The sequence below is a fragment of the Rhinoderma darwinii genome, chromosome 8, assembly GCF_050947455.1.
Source record: "Rhinoderma darwinii isolate aRhiDar2 chromosome 8, aRhiDar2.hap1, whole genome shotgun sequence".
Classification (NCBI taxonomy): domain Eukaryota; kingdom Metazoa; phylum Chordata; class Amphibia; order Anura; family Rhinodermatidae; genus Rhinoderma; species Rhinoderma darwinii.
Genome location: NC_134694.1, coordinates 102,116,965 through 102,134,595, shown reverse-complemented (window position 1 = coordinate 102,134,595; position 17,631 = coordinate 102,116,965). Strand labels below are relative to the sequence as shown.

The 17,631-nt window shown below is 42.2% G+C and overlaps 1 protein-coding gene across 3 annotated transcripts in view; it reads left to right on the top strand.

Moving 5' to 3' along the window:
• LOC142658809 (leucine-rich repeat and fibronectin type III domain-containing protein 1-like protein) overlaps positions 1-17,631 on the top strand; it is a 361,275-nt gene that overhangs the window by 292,610 nt on the left and 51,034 nt on the right. For all 3 annotated transcript variants that reach the window (XM_075834428.1, XM_075834429.1, XM_075834430.1), the window contains one exon: positions 2,413-3,806. In XM_075834428.1, the coding sequence (XP_075690543.1) occupies positions 2,428-3,806 (1,379 nt within the window). In that variant the 5' untranslated portion in view covers positions 2,413-2,427. The remainder of the gene's footprint in view (positions 1-2,412; positions 3,807-17,631) is intronic.

Here is a 17,631-nt window from a genome sequence, read left to right as displayed (position 1 = left end):
TTGTTAACCCATAAACTCAATCCTGTGTTTGTTAACTATGCATTACTATTCAGTGATAGCAGTAATGAGGGGGTTGTCCCTATTAAACCCTTTCAGGACGCAGAGTTTGGGCCTTAGGGACTCATCCTTATTTTTCCATCTCTGCTTTCCGAAGCCTATGACTTTTTTTATTTATTTTTCCATCGACGTAGCTGTATGAGGGCTTATTTTCTGAAGTATCAGTTGTATTTATTAATGTATTGAATAACTTTTATACATTTTTTGGAAGGGGGAGAAATTTAGGAAATCATTTGTTTTTGTGTCACTGCATTCCAAGAGCCAGTACATTTTTCCATCCATGGAGCTGCGTGAGAACTTGCTTTTTGCAGGACGAGTTGAGGTTCTCAATGGATTTTGGGGAAAATACACCTTTTACTTTTATTTCTTTTTTTTGGGAGGCGGAATGAACAAAAATCAGCAATTCTGCCATTGTTTTTCTTTTTTGATGTTCACCCTCTTGGATAAATAGCGTGATCATGTTATAGTACGGGTCGTTACAGATGCGGCGATACCAATTTTGTATAATTTCTTTTATTATTTTGTTTTATTTTCTCCATAATAAAGCATTTTGTTCAGAAAAAAGATAGATTTACTTTTCATACACCTTGATAGCAATTGTGGCGGGCTCCGATGGGACCACCACCCTTTTGTAAAGCCGCTGAGGTTCCGCGGTTGCTATTGGCCGTAGCAACTATGGGGTTAAACCGCTGGGATCAAAGTTAGCTCCGATCCCGGCAGCTGCAGAGTTGAGAATCAGATATACGTTATAGCTGACACCCACCTCTGATGGCATAGGCTCAACTACTGAGCCCATGCCATCCCCGCGCCATACATTTACTGCTCTGTGTGGGAACTACCTCCTGCCAGCACCATAAATGTACGGCGCAGAAAAGGGTTAATGCATGAAATAGCTATTACTGTAGTCTAAGGCCTCATACGCACTGTAACGTCTAGTGCATGAAGCCTGTACGTCAACATATGGAGCCGCTATGACTTATATTACGAAGACGTATGCCAAACGGCACCATATTCCTTCTCAGCAATGCTTCTAGGGGAGAATACGTCCACAGTACAGATGGAGCATGGCACAGATTTCTCATAGCGTTATATGGAAAACCCTTCTTATGCCTCAGTGTGAAATGAGAGGAATACAAAGCTAGAGTATAGGACCATAGATCTGTATGGGTTCTGTAATACGGATTCATACAACTGTGTGCACGAGCGCTAAGGTGGCTGGATCTCATAAACATCTGATCAGAAAAAAAGGCATTTTTATTAGTTACCCTTAATAAGACAGATGTTGAGCAGAACCATTTCAATGCAAATAGGAATGTCATAATAATAATTAATCAAGTCCCGATGGAGATGTAATATATCATGCTTGTTGTTGGACATGATAGATACATCCGAGGTCCTGCAAGTTATGGTAAAATGTTGACGGTTGTGGTTTTGTGCTTAATAGTGATATATGGAGGAATGTCAACACAACGGTCCATATGCATTAATCTTGCCGCAGAGTCATAGAACTTCGTCTATAATAAGAAAGCGATGGAATATCAAAAACCGTCAGTCAGACCTAACAGTGGTATAATATAAAGCATGCCGCGGTATCCATAAGATCGGGGCTGGCCTTAGGGATGTGCAGCCTATCACTTCTGAAGTGGGCACTAAGAACCGGGGCACCGGCAGCTTGTACTCCCGATCCCACACTTTGGGCTCGCAGCTACGGAAAGGCCGTTTTACAAGATGCAGCTAAATTCTCTAGTTTATTAAATGGAAAGTTTTAAAGGGGTACTCCAGGAATTTCATACTAATGGCCTATCCTTAGAATAGTTCATCAATATCAGATCGGTGGGGGGCCGTCTTCCAGGACTATGTCCTTCAGCTGACTGAAGGGGCCACGGCAACGAACACTGCAGCCTCTTCAATGTTTGAGGCCCTGAATCGTACACATCTGTAGCGGAATGTGAAGTCTCCCAGGTGTCGGCCCCCACCGATCTGATATCGATGGCCTATCTTAAGGATAGGACATCCATATGAAATGCCCAGGGACCCCTTTAATTAGGCAACTGTCTGATTTCTTTGTTTTATTGGGGCACCTTACGGTAATATTAATTGAGGACAATATGATTGTATTATTTGGGCACTATATGTTAAACCATTAGTGGGGCATCCATAGAAATAATTGCACAGGGCACAGTCAACCTAGGGCCAGTATAGTGCCGCTTAGTGCATAGTACATTGAAATTCTACGTCTCATAATTGGGATCCACTGTATAATATTGCACAGCTGGGGGGGTTAGCCATTGTATAAAATATCTTCTGTGGATGAGATGGCTCCATTTTTAATATCCTTTTGTGTTTCATTTGCAGGTTCTACACCTGACCATGGAAAGGCTGGCTATTTGTCTGCTCATTATAAGCACATCTGTAAAGGCCATGATGTGCCCCAAGAGATGTTCCTGCCAGAATGTCTCCCCGTCCTTCACCATCCTTTGTACCAAGACAGGCCTTCTATTTGTTCCCCCCAGTATTGACAGGAGGACAGCAGAGCTCCGGCTCATGGACAATTTCATAACCACCCTCAGAAGAAAGGACTTTGCTAACATGACAGACCTCATTCACTTAACACTCTCCCGAAATACCATTAGTCAAGTCATGTCTTATGCATTCTTGGACCTAAAAGGGCTCCATGCCTTACATTTGGACAGCAACCGGCTAACTTTTATCAATGAAGAACATTTGAGAGGCTTAGTCAATCTTAGACATTTGATATTGAGCAACAATCAGCTCCACTACATTGCTCCGGGATCATTTGATGACTTTATCGACACATTGGAAGACTTAGATTTGTCTTACAACAATTTGATAGAGATACCATGGGAGACTATCGGGAGGCTTTCGAGTGTTAATACGGTTGGCCTTGATCACAATCTCATTGAATATGTTCCTGAGGGAATTTTCTCCAACCTTCATAAACTTGCCAGATTAGACATGACCTCCAACAAACTAAAAAAAATCCCACCAGATCCATTATTTTCTAGGATTCCCGTATATGCCAAATCTAAAGGTTCCCCTTTAAGTTCGTTGGTGCTTAGTTTTGGGGGAAATCCTCTACACTGCAACTGTGAACTTGTATGGCTAAGACGGCATACCAGAGAGGATGATTTAGAAACCTGTGCCTCCCCCATAGAGCTAATGGGCAAATACTTCTGGTCTATAAAAGAAGAGGAATTTGTTTGTGAACCTCCTATGATAATTCATCGGACTTCAAGGCAGGAGGTGATGGAAGGTAAAAGTGTCTCTTTAAAGTGCAAAGCGGTAGGTGATCCTGATCCATATGTAAGATGGATATTTCCGGATGGGAAACTGGTATCTAATACAACTAGGACTACATCATATGAGAATGGGACTTTGGATATTTTTACCACACGGTTCACAGATCGTGGGAGTTTTACTTGCATTGCATCCAATGCTGCAGGAGAAACTACAGCAAATGTGGAACTTGTAGTCAACCAGTTCCCTAATCTTGCAAACAGCACCAGCTATGATAAGGAAACTGAGTCAGGACTTTCTGATATACTGACGCCTGCCAAGTCTAGCATTCCTTCTAACGAAACGAAATCTCTGCATGATAGGAAGGTTGTGGTTGCAGAGTTGACCTCATCCTCGGCGCTCATCCAATGGCCTCCCCAGAGTCACATCCCTGGAATAAGGATGTACCAGATTCAGTACAACAGCTCATTAGATGACATCCTCATTTACAGGTAATTCTGTCCAGCTAAGAGCCTTGGTGCAGGTCTGTTCTGCTGCCGTTAGGTCTACATTATCGTAACATTTTTTTAGTATTAAAGGGTCAACTCTGTATATAAAGAGGTGATCTAATGTATTATGGTTTAAAGGGTTCATGTAAGGACAAAAGCTTCATTTAAAAACAATGATGGGAATTGCTATATCTCGTGATGACCACACTTGGGTAGATTAAAGGATCATGATCGCTGCTACCCAAGTACCACAGATATAAGGTTTCACTCTGATAGATGCTGCAGATGGAAAAAGCATTAAAGGGAGCGTGTCATCAAAAAAATGACCTATTGCTTAAATCAATTTTCTATGTTCAGCTTATTTTTTAAGAATTGTTTGTGATTTTTTTTTTGTTTTATTTTCTCTGTCATTATCTATATTAACCGGTTAAGGACTAGGCTGTTTTACAGCTAAATGACCAGAGCAAATTTCACAATTTTGCTATGCGCTTCTTTACATGACTATAACTCAGCAGGTGAATAAAGTTCATCTTTGAATTTTACACTCTTTTTAAAGGACAGATAGGGCTTTGTTTTAGTGGCATTTGTCAGTATATATCATTTTTTTTTTTTTCACTAAAGTGGGCAAAATTGGAAAAAAATGCAAGAATTTAACAATTGCGTCGGTTTATGCTAGCATTTTTCACACACGGTATGAACCACGGCCAAAATTAATCTCCTTTCACATTCTTCCACTTCTCCCGTGCATGGGGATACCAAATATGTGAGCCTTATTCACTGTGCGGGCATGTGCCAGGGCTTGGCATAAAAGGAGGCTTTTTGGCCTTTTCGGTCCAGGAATTTTGCATTTGATTTTAGAGCCGTATACTGTTTTCTGGGGGGCCTAATGCTGCTGAAACATTAGAAACACCCCATAAATGACTTCATTCACACAAGTAGACCCCACAAGGTTTCCTTCAAGGGGATTATCATATTTTTAGCAAGTCCAGTTTTCTTCTGAAAGTTTCTTGAATAAGATGGAACAAAATAAAATCAGCACTTTTTTAGCAAATGCGTCAGTTTAGGCTAGTATTTTTCACACACGGTATAGACCACGGACAAAATTCATCTCCTTTCACGTTCTTCCACTTCTCCCGTGCATGGGGATACCAAATATGTGTGCCTTATTCACTGTGCGGGCATGTGCCAGGGCTTGGCATAAAAGGAGGCTTTTTGGCCTTTTCGGTCCAGGAATTTTGCATTTGATTTTAGAGCCGTATACTGTTTTCTGGGGGGCCTAATGCTGCTGAAACATTAGAAACACCCCATAAATGACTTCATTCACACAAGTAGACCCCACAAGGTTTCCTTCAAGGGGATTATCATATTTTTAGCAAGTCCAGTTTTCTTCTGAAAGTTTCTTGAATAAGATGGAACAAAATAAAATCAGCACTTTTTTAGCAAATGCGTCAGTTTAGGCTAGTATTTTTCACACACGGTATAGACCACGGACAAAATTCATCTCCTTTCACGTTCTTCCACTTCTCCCGTGCATGGGGATACCAAATATGTGTGCCTTATTCACTGTGCGGGCATGTGCCAGGGCTTGGCATAAAAGGAGGCTTTTTGGCCTTTTCGGTCCAGGAATTTTGCATTTGATTTTATAGCCGCATACTGTTTTCTGGGGGGCCTAATGCTGCTGAAACATTAGAAACACCCCATAAATGACTTCATTCACACAAGTAGACCCCACAAGGTTTCCTTCAAGGGGTTTATCATATTTTTAGCAAGTCCAGTTTTCTTCTGAAAGTTTCTTGAATAAGATGGAACAAAATAAAATCAGCACTTTTTTAGCAAATGCGTCAGTTTAGGCTAGTATTTTTCACACACGGTATAGACCACGGACAAAATTCATCTCCTTTCACGTTCTTCCACTTCTCCCGTGCATGGGGATACCAAATATGTGTGCCTTATTCACTGTGCGGGCATGTGCCAGGGCTTGGCATAAAAGGAGGCTTTTTGGCCTTTTCGGTCCAGGAATTTTGCATTTGATTTTATAGCCGCATACTGTTTTCTGGGGGGCCTAATGCTGCTGAAACATTAGAAACACCCCATAAATGACTTCATTCACACAAGTAGACCCCACAAGGTTTCCTTCAAGGGGTTTATCATATTTTTAGCAAGTCCAGTTTTCTTCTGAAAGTTTCTTGAATAAGATGGAACAAAATAAAATCAGCACTTTTTTAGCAAATGCGTCAGTTTAGGCTAGTATTTTTCACACACGGTATAGACCACGGCCAAAATTCATCTCCTTTCACATTCTTTCACTTCTCCCGTGCATGGGGATACCAAATATGTGTGCCTTATTCACTGTGCGGGCATGTGCCAGGGCTTGGCATAAAAGGAGGCTTTTTGGCCTTTTCGGTCCAGGAATTTTGCATTTGATTTTATAGCCGCATACTGTTTTCTGGGGGGCCTAATGCTGCTGAAACATTAGAAACACCCCATAAATGACTTCATTCACACAAGTAGACCCCACAAGGTTTCCTTCAAGGGGTTTATCATATTTTTAGCAAGTCCAGTTTTCTTCTGAAAGTTTCTTGAATAAGATGGAACAAAATAAAATCAGCACTTTTTTAGCAAATGCGTCAGTTTAGGCTAGTATTTTTCACACACGGTATAGACCACGGCCAAAATTCATCTCCTTTCACGTTCTTCCACTTCTCCCGTGCATGGGGATACCAAATATGTGTGCCTTATTCGCTGTGCGGGCATGTGCCAGGGCTTGGCATAAAAGGAGGCTTTTCGGTCCAGGAATTCTGCATTTGATTTTAGAGCCGCATACTGTTTTCTGGGGGGCCTAATGCTGCTGAAACATTAGAAACACCCCATAAATGACTTCATTCACACAAGTAGACCCCACAAGGTTTCCTTCAAGGGGTTTATCATATTTTTAGACAGTCCAGTTTTCTTCTGAAAGTTTCTTGAATAAGATGGAACAAAATAAAATTACCTTTTTTTTTTAACAATTGCGCCAGTTTATGCTAGCTTTTTCACACACAAAATGGACCACGGACAAAATTCATCGCATTTCACATTCTTCCACTTCTCCCGTGCATGGGGATACCAAATATGTGTGCTTTATTCACGGGCATGTGCCAGGGCTTGGCATAAAAGGAGGCTTTTTGGCCTTTTCGGTCCAGGAATTCTGCACTTGATTTTATAGCCGCATACTGTTTTCTGGGGGGCCTAATGCTGCTGAAACATTAGAAACACCCCATAAACGACTTCATTCACACAAGTAGACCCCACAAGGTTTCCTTCAAGGGGTTTATCATATTTTTAGACAGTCCAGTTTTCTTCTGAAAGTTTCTTGAATAAGATGGATCAAAATAAAATTAGCAATTTTTTAGCAAATGCGTCAGTTTATACCAGCATTTTTCACACACGGTATAGACCACGGTCAAAATTAATCTCCGTTCACATTCTGCCACTTCTCCCGTGCACGGGGATACCAAATATGTGGCCTTATTTATCACATAGAGATGTAGGAGGGCGGAGGATAGAAGAAGATTATTTCACAAATCGCTTTTTTTCAAAGCTGGTTTTACAAAACTCAACAGAGTTTCTATAACACTTCCAAAATATCTGCTCTTGAAGCAGAAATCCCAAAATATTCATCTAGGGGTATAATGGGAATTTATTTTTTGGGGTTTTCTAAAATAAGAAATTTCAGGTTAATGCAAATGGAGCTCTCCAGCAGATGAACTTTAGAAAACATCAAACATGACATCCACCCCCCACCCATTCCCTCCCTCACCCTTGGAGTAAAATCATGGGAAAAATAAAAACGTAATGTAGGGCAAATATATTTTCAACAAATTAACTAAAATCTAATAATTCAGAACAGTGTGGTATTTTTTAAAACATGGCTCAATGCACAGGCCTGGTTGCGAGGGACATGAGGGACAGAAATATCGGGAATCTTTGCGGTGCCCGTCTTTTCTGCAGACGCGGCACTTTTTCTGGGGGTTGCTTCTGGTTGCTGTTGGGGGAATCCGACTGATGAAGTGTCTTTCAGTCAGTCGCGTGACATCCTCAGACTGGGGGCATTCTCGGGTGTCCTGAACATCAAAAATGAGGCCTTCAATAATTTTCTCCTGGAAATCCAGGTATGTGTCTCTGCCTCTGTTTTTTTTATAGAGCACAAATGAGTTGTGGATGGCCACCTGTAACAGATAAATGGCCACTTTTTTGTACCAGGTTTTAGTTTTGCGTTTTACTAAATAGGGCTGTAAAACCTGGTCGCTTAAATCCACCCCCCCCATGTACTTGTTATATTCGGACACGCTCACTGGTTTGTGCTTGTCCGATGTTGCCCCTCTTTCCCTCACTGCCACTGTTCCTGCGGTATGAATCGTGCTTAGCACATACACATCTTTGCGATCCCTGAACTTGACCGCCAGCAATTCTTCAGATGCATAAGCACAGGAGTCCGCCTTTACCATGCGCTTCCCCACTAATTGCTGTGGAAAACCAATTCTGTTTTTGCGCATGGTACCACATGCCCCAGTCCTTGCAGCATGCAAATGCCTAAACAGGGGCACACTGGAATAAAAATTATCACAGTACAGGTGGTACCCTTTGTGAAGCAGAGGCTGCATTATCTCCCACACAATCTTACTGCTGGTGGAAAGATCAGGGGGGCATCCAGGAACATTTATTGTGCGGTCCCGCCCTTCATAAATCCTGAAGGCGGTGGTATATCCTGACCCGCTTTCACACAATTTGTAGAGCTTAACGCCATATCTTGCCCTTTTTGAAGGTAGATATTGGCGAAAGCTGAGTCTGCCATGAAAGTTGAGGAGGGATTCGTCCACACTTACATTCTGCTCAGGGGTGTAGAGTTGCAGAAATAAATTGTTCAGGGAATTTATTAGCGGTCTTATTTTGAACAACCGATCCCGGTTTGCATCGGTACTTGGGGGGGCCTGTGCGTTGTCATTGAAGTGGAGGAACCTCATTATTGTCTCATAACGAGACCTGGGCATTACTGCAGAATATACTGGGGTGGCTTGGGCGGGTCTTGTTGACCAGTAAGACCTAATGGAGGGCTTTTTGACAATACCCATATTTAGGGTGAGCCCCAAAAAAATTTTTAATTCCTGCAAATTGGTGGGCGTCCAATCTCTGGCATGGGTGGATGAAGGTTTCTGCCTTATATATTGCGTGGCATATAAATTTGTTTCGTGGACAATCTGATTTAGGATGTCGTCCGTTATAAATAAATGGAAGTAATCCATTTGGACAAAATTTGTATTGTCCACGGTTATGCCAGGAGTGGCCGTAAATCCGTGGATTCTAGGCCCAAAAGATGGGGCAGGTGTCCATACAAGAGCCTGGACTGGAGGGACCAGGCTGTCCCGTGCTACAGCGCTACTTGGCCCTGCGCTTTCAAGTTCTGCAGTTTCAACTGCATCAGGGACAACGTCCCCTGAAGATGAACCTGAAGTGACGCTGTCATCGTCACTGCCCAAAACAGGTTCCATCTCGGACGCCATCTCTGATGCGGTCTCCGACTCAGACCACAGCATGGCGTATGCCTCCTCGGCGCTAAACAACTTCCTCGCCATAACGTAACTAACACTAACACTAACTAAACAAATTTTTTTTTTTTTTTTTTTTTTTATAAAACACACAAACTAACTGCTATATATATCTACACTACCGCTAACAAAAAAATAAACCGCTATTGCTATATATATTATATATATGTGGATATATATATAATTATATACTCCCTACCTGCCTATTCTAATAGAATAAAAGAAAGAAAGGTAGATAGATAGAAAAAAAGATAGATGGATAGATAGATTGTATAGATAGATAGAAATCTATCTATACAGAGAATGTTTTAGTGTAACTGTATTTTTTTTCACTGTAATCTTCTGGCAGCAATTCTCCCGAGTCTCTTCTTCTCCTCAAACTGAAACAATGTTTGAGGAGAAGAAAAGAGGCAGGAGATTTACTGCCAGAAAAGTCAAAATAAAACAAATGTGGTCGCTGTGATAGGTTTTCACAGCGACCACATGATCAGGGACCATCAGATTGGTCCCTGATACTCTGCCCAGTGCCCAGAGCTGTTGGTAACAGCGAGGGCACAGGGCTGTGTGCACGCGATCGCGTGCACACTGTTTTCTATGCAGAAATGCATGTGATCGCTGTGATTGGTTGTCACAGCGATCACATGTTCAGGGGCCAAAAGATTGACCCCTGACATTCTGCCCAGTGCCCATGGCTGTTAGCAACAGCCAGGGCATAGAGCTGTGTGCACGCGATCGCGCGTGCACAGTCTCTGAAGTGCGGCCGTATATATACTATACGCCGGACTTTAGAGACCCTGACCGCTGGCCGTATATTTACGGCCAGCGGTCGGGAACCTGTTAAAAAATAATTCTAAACTCTAAGGCTGGATTCACACGACCTTGTTACGTCCGTATTGGACGGAACGTATTTCGGCCGCTAATCCCGGACCGAACACAGTGCAGGGAGCCGGGCTCCTAGCATCATAGTTATGTACAATGCTAGGAGTCCCTGCCTCGCTGCAGGACAACTGTCCCGTACTGTAATCATGTTTTCAGTAAGGGACAGTTGTCCAGCAGCGAGGCAGGGACTCCTAGTATCGTACATAACTATGATGCTAGGAGCCCGGCTCCCTGCAGTGTGTTCGGTCTGGGAATTCCGGCCGAAATACGTTCCGTCCATTACGGACGTAACATGGTCGTGTGAATCCAGCCTTACAGTTTTGACTCTGGCCACTAAGCCTCACAATAGACTGAACCTTCCTGTTCTGTAGAGATCACTTCTCAGCAGTGATCTCATTATCATCAAAGGCCAGACTATACTGACAGATAACATCTATATATAAATAACACAGGATCCACCATTCATAATAGACTGATCCTTCCTGTTCTGTAGAGACCACTTCTCAGCAGCCATCTCATTATCATCACAGGCTGGATTACACTGACAGGTAACATCTATATATAGATAACACAGGATCCACCATTCATAATAGACTGACCCTTCCTGTTCTGTAGGGATCACTTCTCAGCAGCCATCTCATTATCACAGGCCGGATTACACATACAGGCTACATATATATATATATATATATATATATATATATATATATATATAGATAACATAGGATCCAGTATTCATAATATACTGACCCTTCCTATTCTGTGGAGATCACTTCTCAGCAGTCATCTCATTATCATCACAGGCAGGATTACAATGACAGGTAGCACCTCTATATAGATAACACAGGATCCACCATTCATAATTGACTGATACTTCCTGTTCTGTAGAGATCACTTCTCAGCAGTCATCTCATTATCATCACAGGCAGGATTACACTGACAGGTAACACCTCTATATAGATAACACAGGATCCACCATTCATAATAGACTGACACTTCCTGTTCTGTAGGGATCACTTCTCAGCAGCCATCTCATTATCATCAGAGGTAGGATTTCACTGACAGGTAACATCTATATATAGATAACATAGGATCCACCATTCATAATATAAAGACCCTTCCTGTTCTGTAGAGATCACTTCTCAGCAGTCATCTCATTATCATCAAAGGCAGAATTACAATGACAGGTAACACCTCTATATAGATAACACAGGATACACCATTAATAATAGACTGACCCTTCCTGTTCTGTAGAGATCACTTCTCAGCAGTCATTTCATTATCATCACAGGAAGGATTACACTGACAGGTAACACCTCTATATAGATAACATAGGATCCACCATTCATAATAGACTGACCCTTCCTGTTCGGTAGTGATCACTTCTCAGCAGTCATCTCATTATCATCATAGGCAGGATTACAATGAAAACGAACACCTCTATATAGATAACATAGAATCCACTATTCACAATAGGTGATGGACACAGCTCCCCTCCTCCCCCTCCCTGCACAATGACCTATGCACAGGTCACAGAGCATGCCTAGAAAACTCTCCCATAGAGGTAAATTGGTCTCATCCTGTTCGTAGGTTTCTATAATCCAAATGGCTGCTGTAAATCATATCTCTCAATGCTGTTAACAGCTCCTCAGGAAAGATGACTGCCCCATAATCATGTACAGAAAATAAAATGTACAAAATCTACAATCAACAAATAAAAACAGATTAGAAAAAAAATGTTTCACTATCTGGTTTTAATTTGGAAAAAAAATATAGGTGATACATTCCCCGTAAAGGGGTTGTCCAGGAATCGAAAAACATGGTTGTGTTCTTTCAGAAACAGCACCACACCTGTCCATGGGTTGTGTCTGGTATTGCAGCTCAGTTGGATTAAAGTGAGTTGTGCTGAACTGCAATATCACCCATAACCTGTGGACAGGTGTGGCACTGCTTTGGAAGAACGCAGGCATGTTTTTCTAATCCTGGACAACCCCTTTAAGTGTTTTTGTTAATTTTGTGCAATGTTGGAGGAATATTCAACCAAAGGGAATACATAAAACTGCTTATTTTGCTATGCCATGTTGTAACATTTCAATTCCATAATGGACCAAAGAACAAAGTTATCATAGTGAGCTCCTAGAAACATAGAAGGAGATGTATTAATGGTGTGGTAGGCCATATGACTTACACTTTACCCCCATGATGCACCTTGATCTCCTGAGGTCTGCTTAGATTAGAATGATGGTGCGTGTTGAGTGCAGAGCTGGCCTTAGGATAGATGGCGCCCTGTGTGAAACTTTCTTTTGGCGCCCACCCAATCATAAAAAAAAATGCCCCATCCAAAAGTATAAGCATAATGCCCTTTATTGTGCCCCCACACAGTATAATGCCTCCTTGGGTGCCCCCACACAGTATAATGTCCCCTAAGTGCCCACATACTGTATATTGCCCCCTACACAGTATAATGCCCCTTTAGTGTCCCCATACAATATAATTCCCCCATAGCTGCCCCATACAGTATGATAATGATATTTAATAATATATTATAACCCCCTTTAAAGACACAGTATTTTGTCCTCTGAGAGTGCCCACACAGTCTAATGCCCCCTAAGTGCCACACACAGTATATTGCCCCCTGTAGTAACCCTTCACAGTATAATGTCCCCTTAGTGGCCCCCACACAGTATAATGCCCCCTTAGGGGCCACCAAAGTATAATGTCCCCCTTCCCCTCCCCTTGGTGCGACACACAGCCCCCCTTGTAAATAGTGCCCCCCTGTAGATTGAGCCATGCAGCCCCCCTGTACATTCTGGCATACAGCCCTCCACCTCCCCCTTGTAGATAGTGACAGTCAGCCCCCCACCTCCCCTTGTAGACAGTGCCCCACACCTCCGCCTTGTAGATAGTGCCATACAGCCCCCCAAACATATAAAACAAAACAATTGTACTCACCTAGGCCCCGTTCCCGCGATGAACGGAGCTGCTCCATAACTGTATATTTGCGTAGGCCGGCGTGATCCAGTGACGTCATCACGTCGCCCTGCGCAAGGATCATGCCCCTGCGCCTGATAGCCTAGCGCAAAATGGCCTGTAGCCTAGTAAATGGCAAAGAAGGGCGATACCACCCTGCTCTGCCATAGTGTTCAACAGTATCTGCATCCTAAGGGCGCAGATACTATTGAATGTGACGTCGCTACCACTGTAGCAACCATAGCGGTGCAAGGCAGCTGCAGAGTTGCCGGGCCTGGGCGCTTTAGAAACACAAGCAGGGGAAGGGAGCCAGCGCAGCGCCCCCTTCCACTTGCTGGAGTGGTCCGCCCTGTGCGATCGCACAGGTCGCTCACCCCAAAGGCTGGCCCTGATGCTGAGGGACCCAGAAGAGTGAAGATGAATGGTGCAGCTTGTAAGTGTAATTTGTAGACAACATGCACTTACCCTTAACAAGCCCTAAGTGTCAGGGTTTTGACATTATTAATAGACTATTTGGTGTTCTTGTCCCATGAAACTGTAGGTACACTACCAGGCTGCATGCACCTAATAAAGTCTCAGAGTTGTAGCTAGGCTTTCCTTCACCCAGGGGCAACGATTCAGTTTGCTGAACCAGACCAGTATCTAAATACCCTGTCAATAGGAAGAGTGGCTTGTTGGCGCCCCCCGGCACCCAGCACACGGGGCATATGCCCTTCCTTAGCTATGCTGCTGTATAGTCTTCATAATTAATATATTCCCTGCTAAATTACTATTATTAGGAATGGAGTAGAATGAATAACGTATTTTGTGAAGGTAAAAAGTAGATACATATGTATATAATTGAGCTATATAACTGAGCTATAAGCAAGCAACAATTCCAATATACTCTGATAATAATAGTATAAAAGCTCACATAGCGGGAGAAGACATAAGTAATAAATCAAACAGTTAGGCTCAGAATGGGCCTAAACAATGAGAAGAGGGGCCAGGCATGGATTGTAGAGATCCAGGGGCTCCAGATGGATGAAGATCTGTCAGAATGGCCCTGTTCCAAACTCCTCCGATATTGTTGGAAGCAGACTTTGTTAATTCCATCTATAACTTGGTGCCAGAAAATGATGATAGTGTCAGCTAGCGGCATTAGCAGCAAAATGGATCTGTGCGTGGAACTGTGCTCTGCAAACGCTTAGCTGAAGTTATAAATGCTTTCTGCACATAGTAGACGCCAGATCTTGTGGACACCGAAAGGGCTTTTTGCAGACTTTGAAAGGGAATTATTTTATTTTTTTATAAACAGGTCAATCAGTGTTTAGTGCAACTTTATAAATAGTTTTTATTAAAAATTTGTTTTACTTTTTGAGACACAGTTGCTCTATATTCTCTATAAATAGCAGCTATATCTAGCTTTAGTCCGCGGGACTGACGGGTTCAGTGACAGCGGGCAGACACGCAGGATCCACCTGTTATCCATCACATCTAAGTTCATAACCCACTGACACTGAACCCGTAATCCGCGGGACTAACAGATTCAGGTCATAGAGAACGATGCAGCTTTAAGAACAAATTTTTAATAAAACTATTTTAAAAGTTGCACTAATCACACTGACTAACCTTTTTATATAAAAAAAAAATTCCCTTCAAAGCTTTAAGTGTCATTGTTAGTGTATTTTATAGTAAGTATACTACACAAACCTTCAGCTAATATCTAATGGTTATTTAACACATATTTGAGAAAATATGGGGGAGAGATCCTCCAGCTCACCTGACACTTGGCATGTGTGTCGTGGACATCGCACGGAAACTCGTGTCGGCGCACGATGGGTAAAGGCAGACAAAGGCAGAGGGTTGAATCCAGCGTTGTAGAGGGTAAAACGGAATCTTGTTCCAAGTTTACTGGTATCAAAATTAAAAAGGTCCAATAGGTATGGAGTCCTAGTGTGCAGACAGGAGTGTGTGTCGGTCCAGTCGTGAAGCCTACGCGTTTCAGACGTGTTAGACGTCCTTAACAGCCATGATTAAGGACGTCTAACACGTCTGAAACGCGTAGGCTTCACGACTGGACCGACACACACTCCTGTCTGCACACTAGGACTCCATACCTATTGGACCTTTTTAATTTTGATACCAGTAAACTTGCAACAAGATTCCGTTTTACCCTCTACAACGCTGGATTCAACCCTCTGCCTTTGTCTGCCCTAACACATATTTGCTTTGTTTGTGCTATATTCATTTTACGTGGACAGCGCAAATATATACCAGTGATCACATGAACCACATAAATATATGGTTTATATGACTTGCTGCACTTGGGGATAGGGTATCTAGCTTCAAAAGTAGCAGCCATCCAATAAAAATTGCTTTTATTCAGCTTTCAAATGAATGTACGGTAAGTTTTTCAAATAATAAACAGCCTAGACCAGGCATAAGGCACTCCGGGTCCGTATATAGGAGCCTCCACCATTCACCAATTAAACATCATTCAAAAACTGCAACTTAGCAATAATAACAGTTTATTAACTTACAATTTAATACTGACTAAATATTATACATTAATTTTGTTCAAATTACCAGCTTTGGCCCATTCTTGGTTTGACCACCCTCTTTCTCTATTAGGGTCATAGTGTTACCAAAACCAGCATCACCTTGGCCCTTATAAGTTTTCCAGTTTTATATCAGGTTCCTGCATAAAACAACCAGTGTCGGACTGGGGTTCCTTGGGCCCACCAGAGAAAATGATCCTGAGGGCCATCCTCCATCTATACAGAACATGTACATGTCTAATTTTAATTGTATCATATTCATTGTTGTTATCATTGAACACACAGGACATATCTATAAGATCTAACAGTTTTTTTGTGAATTATCCCATAAGAAATACACCCTAGTGACAAGTGATGGACTCCAATGGAGTTGTCTGCCTGATCATTGGGGCCCATTATTGTGTCACAGCCCAAAGGGGGATCCCCGGGTACCCTGGTGGGCCAGTCCGACCCTAAAGACAACCACGATTTCTATGCTGTGAGGGCTCACTCTAACTTTAGCTGCGAATACGTGTGGTCAGGGACCTTTTCACCCCTGTCTTTGTCCGCTCTCCAGCGCCATCTAGCTTCACACCCTCACGGTATTCTCAAATACTTTACATTTTCATTGGACAAGGTCCGGTCAGTAAGGTTTGGGATCTTCTGCTACCCTTGCTATCTTCCTAAACAAGGTCAATAGTAGAAGTGCTGTATGCAAAAGATAGAAGGGGTATCCCGTCTCCCTGCCATAATTTCAATTATATATTGACCTACTGCTGTCATTATTGGGGATCATTTCATTATCTTGCTTCTTCATGAGGTTAACAAGAAGCAAAAAGTGAACATGGATGTGAGACCTCAAATGTGCTCCCTTTTTCTGTGACTAAGGCCACAATACCATGATATGGATGTATTTTTGCATTTGTATTAAGATGACCTGGGCCCAATCCTTATATTAGTGGTGTTTTTAAAAAAAGTTTTTCACTTTATACATGAAATTGAAAGATATCGGAAGATAACACTTTTAAGGGACTATGAGCTTGAACACCTCCTGCAAAAGAGACAAAATTACTAAGGCTATGACACTGGTGCTGGGATCTGTTGTGATGGCAGGAATAGCATAGTGGTCAGCAGCATTATTCTTGCCATCAAAAAGACCAGAATCCCAATGGAAACCTGATGAGCCCATTCTAAGTAAATGTGATTTATCAAGATATTTTGGGATAGTTTTGAAAAAACAGATCCATTATATCTGTCATGGCTCCGGTAAGATTGGAAGCCATGATGGTAGCTTGAGCAGTGCTTAATGTGAAGGGTCGGTTTTATACGTGGGGCCCTGGGCAGCAAGCAAAGTAGGGCTCCCTTTCTTACCATTTCTATACAGTTTTTCTTGTAACTTCAAAATCTCTGGTGGGCTATGGTAGTCAAAGAGTTCATTTTACATTCCCTGGTGGTCTAGGGCAGCGAATGGATGAGTGGTAAATTCAGCTTGCTCCTGGGGTCTGGTCTTCCGGGAGCAATTGCCTCGTGGGCTACCCCATAAAACCGGCTCTTCTAATGTGTTTATTGAATGGATTACATAAGTCAAAAATCAAATTTATCGATGGTATATGGGAAAAGATATGAAAGACTTCAAACCCTAATAGTAAACAGACCTTGAGATGGGACTATTGTCACAGAACAGTCCTTTTAAAAGTACTGAGAGATCTATATACAAAAAAAAACATTTTCAAGGTGAATGTGATTGCACTTTTATTCCGTACAATATGAGTCCCATTTTTTAATAAACAAGAGAAAAAGAAAAACCGCCGTGCGTTCAGTAACGTTATTTTCCATCTCACAGCATTCAACTAATTGAGACATTCAAGTTCCATA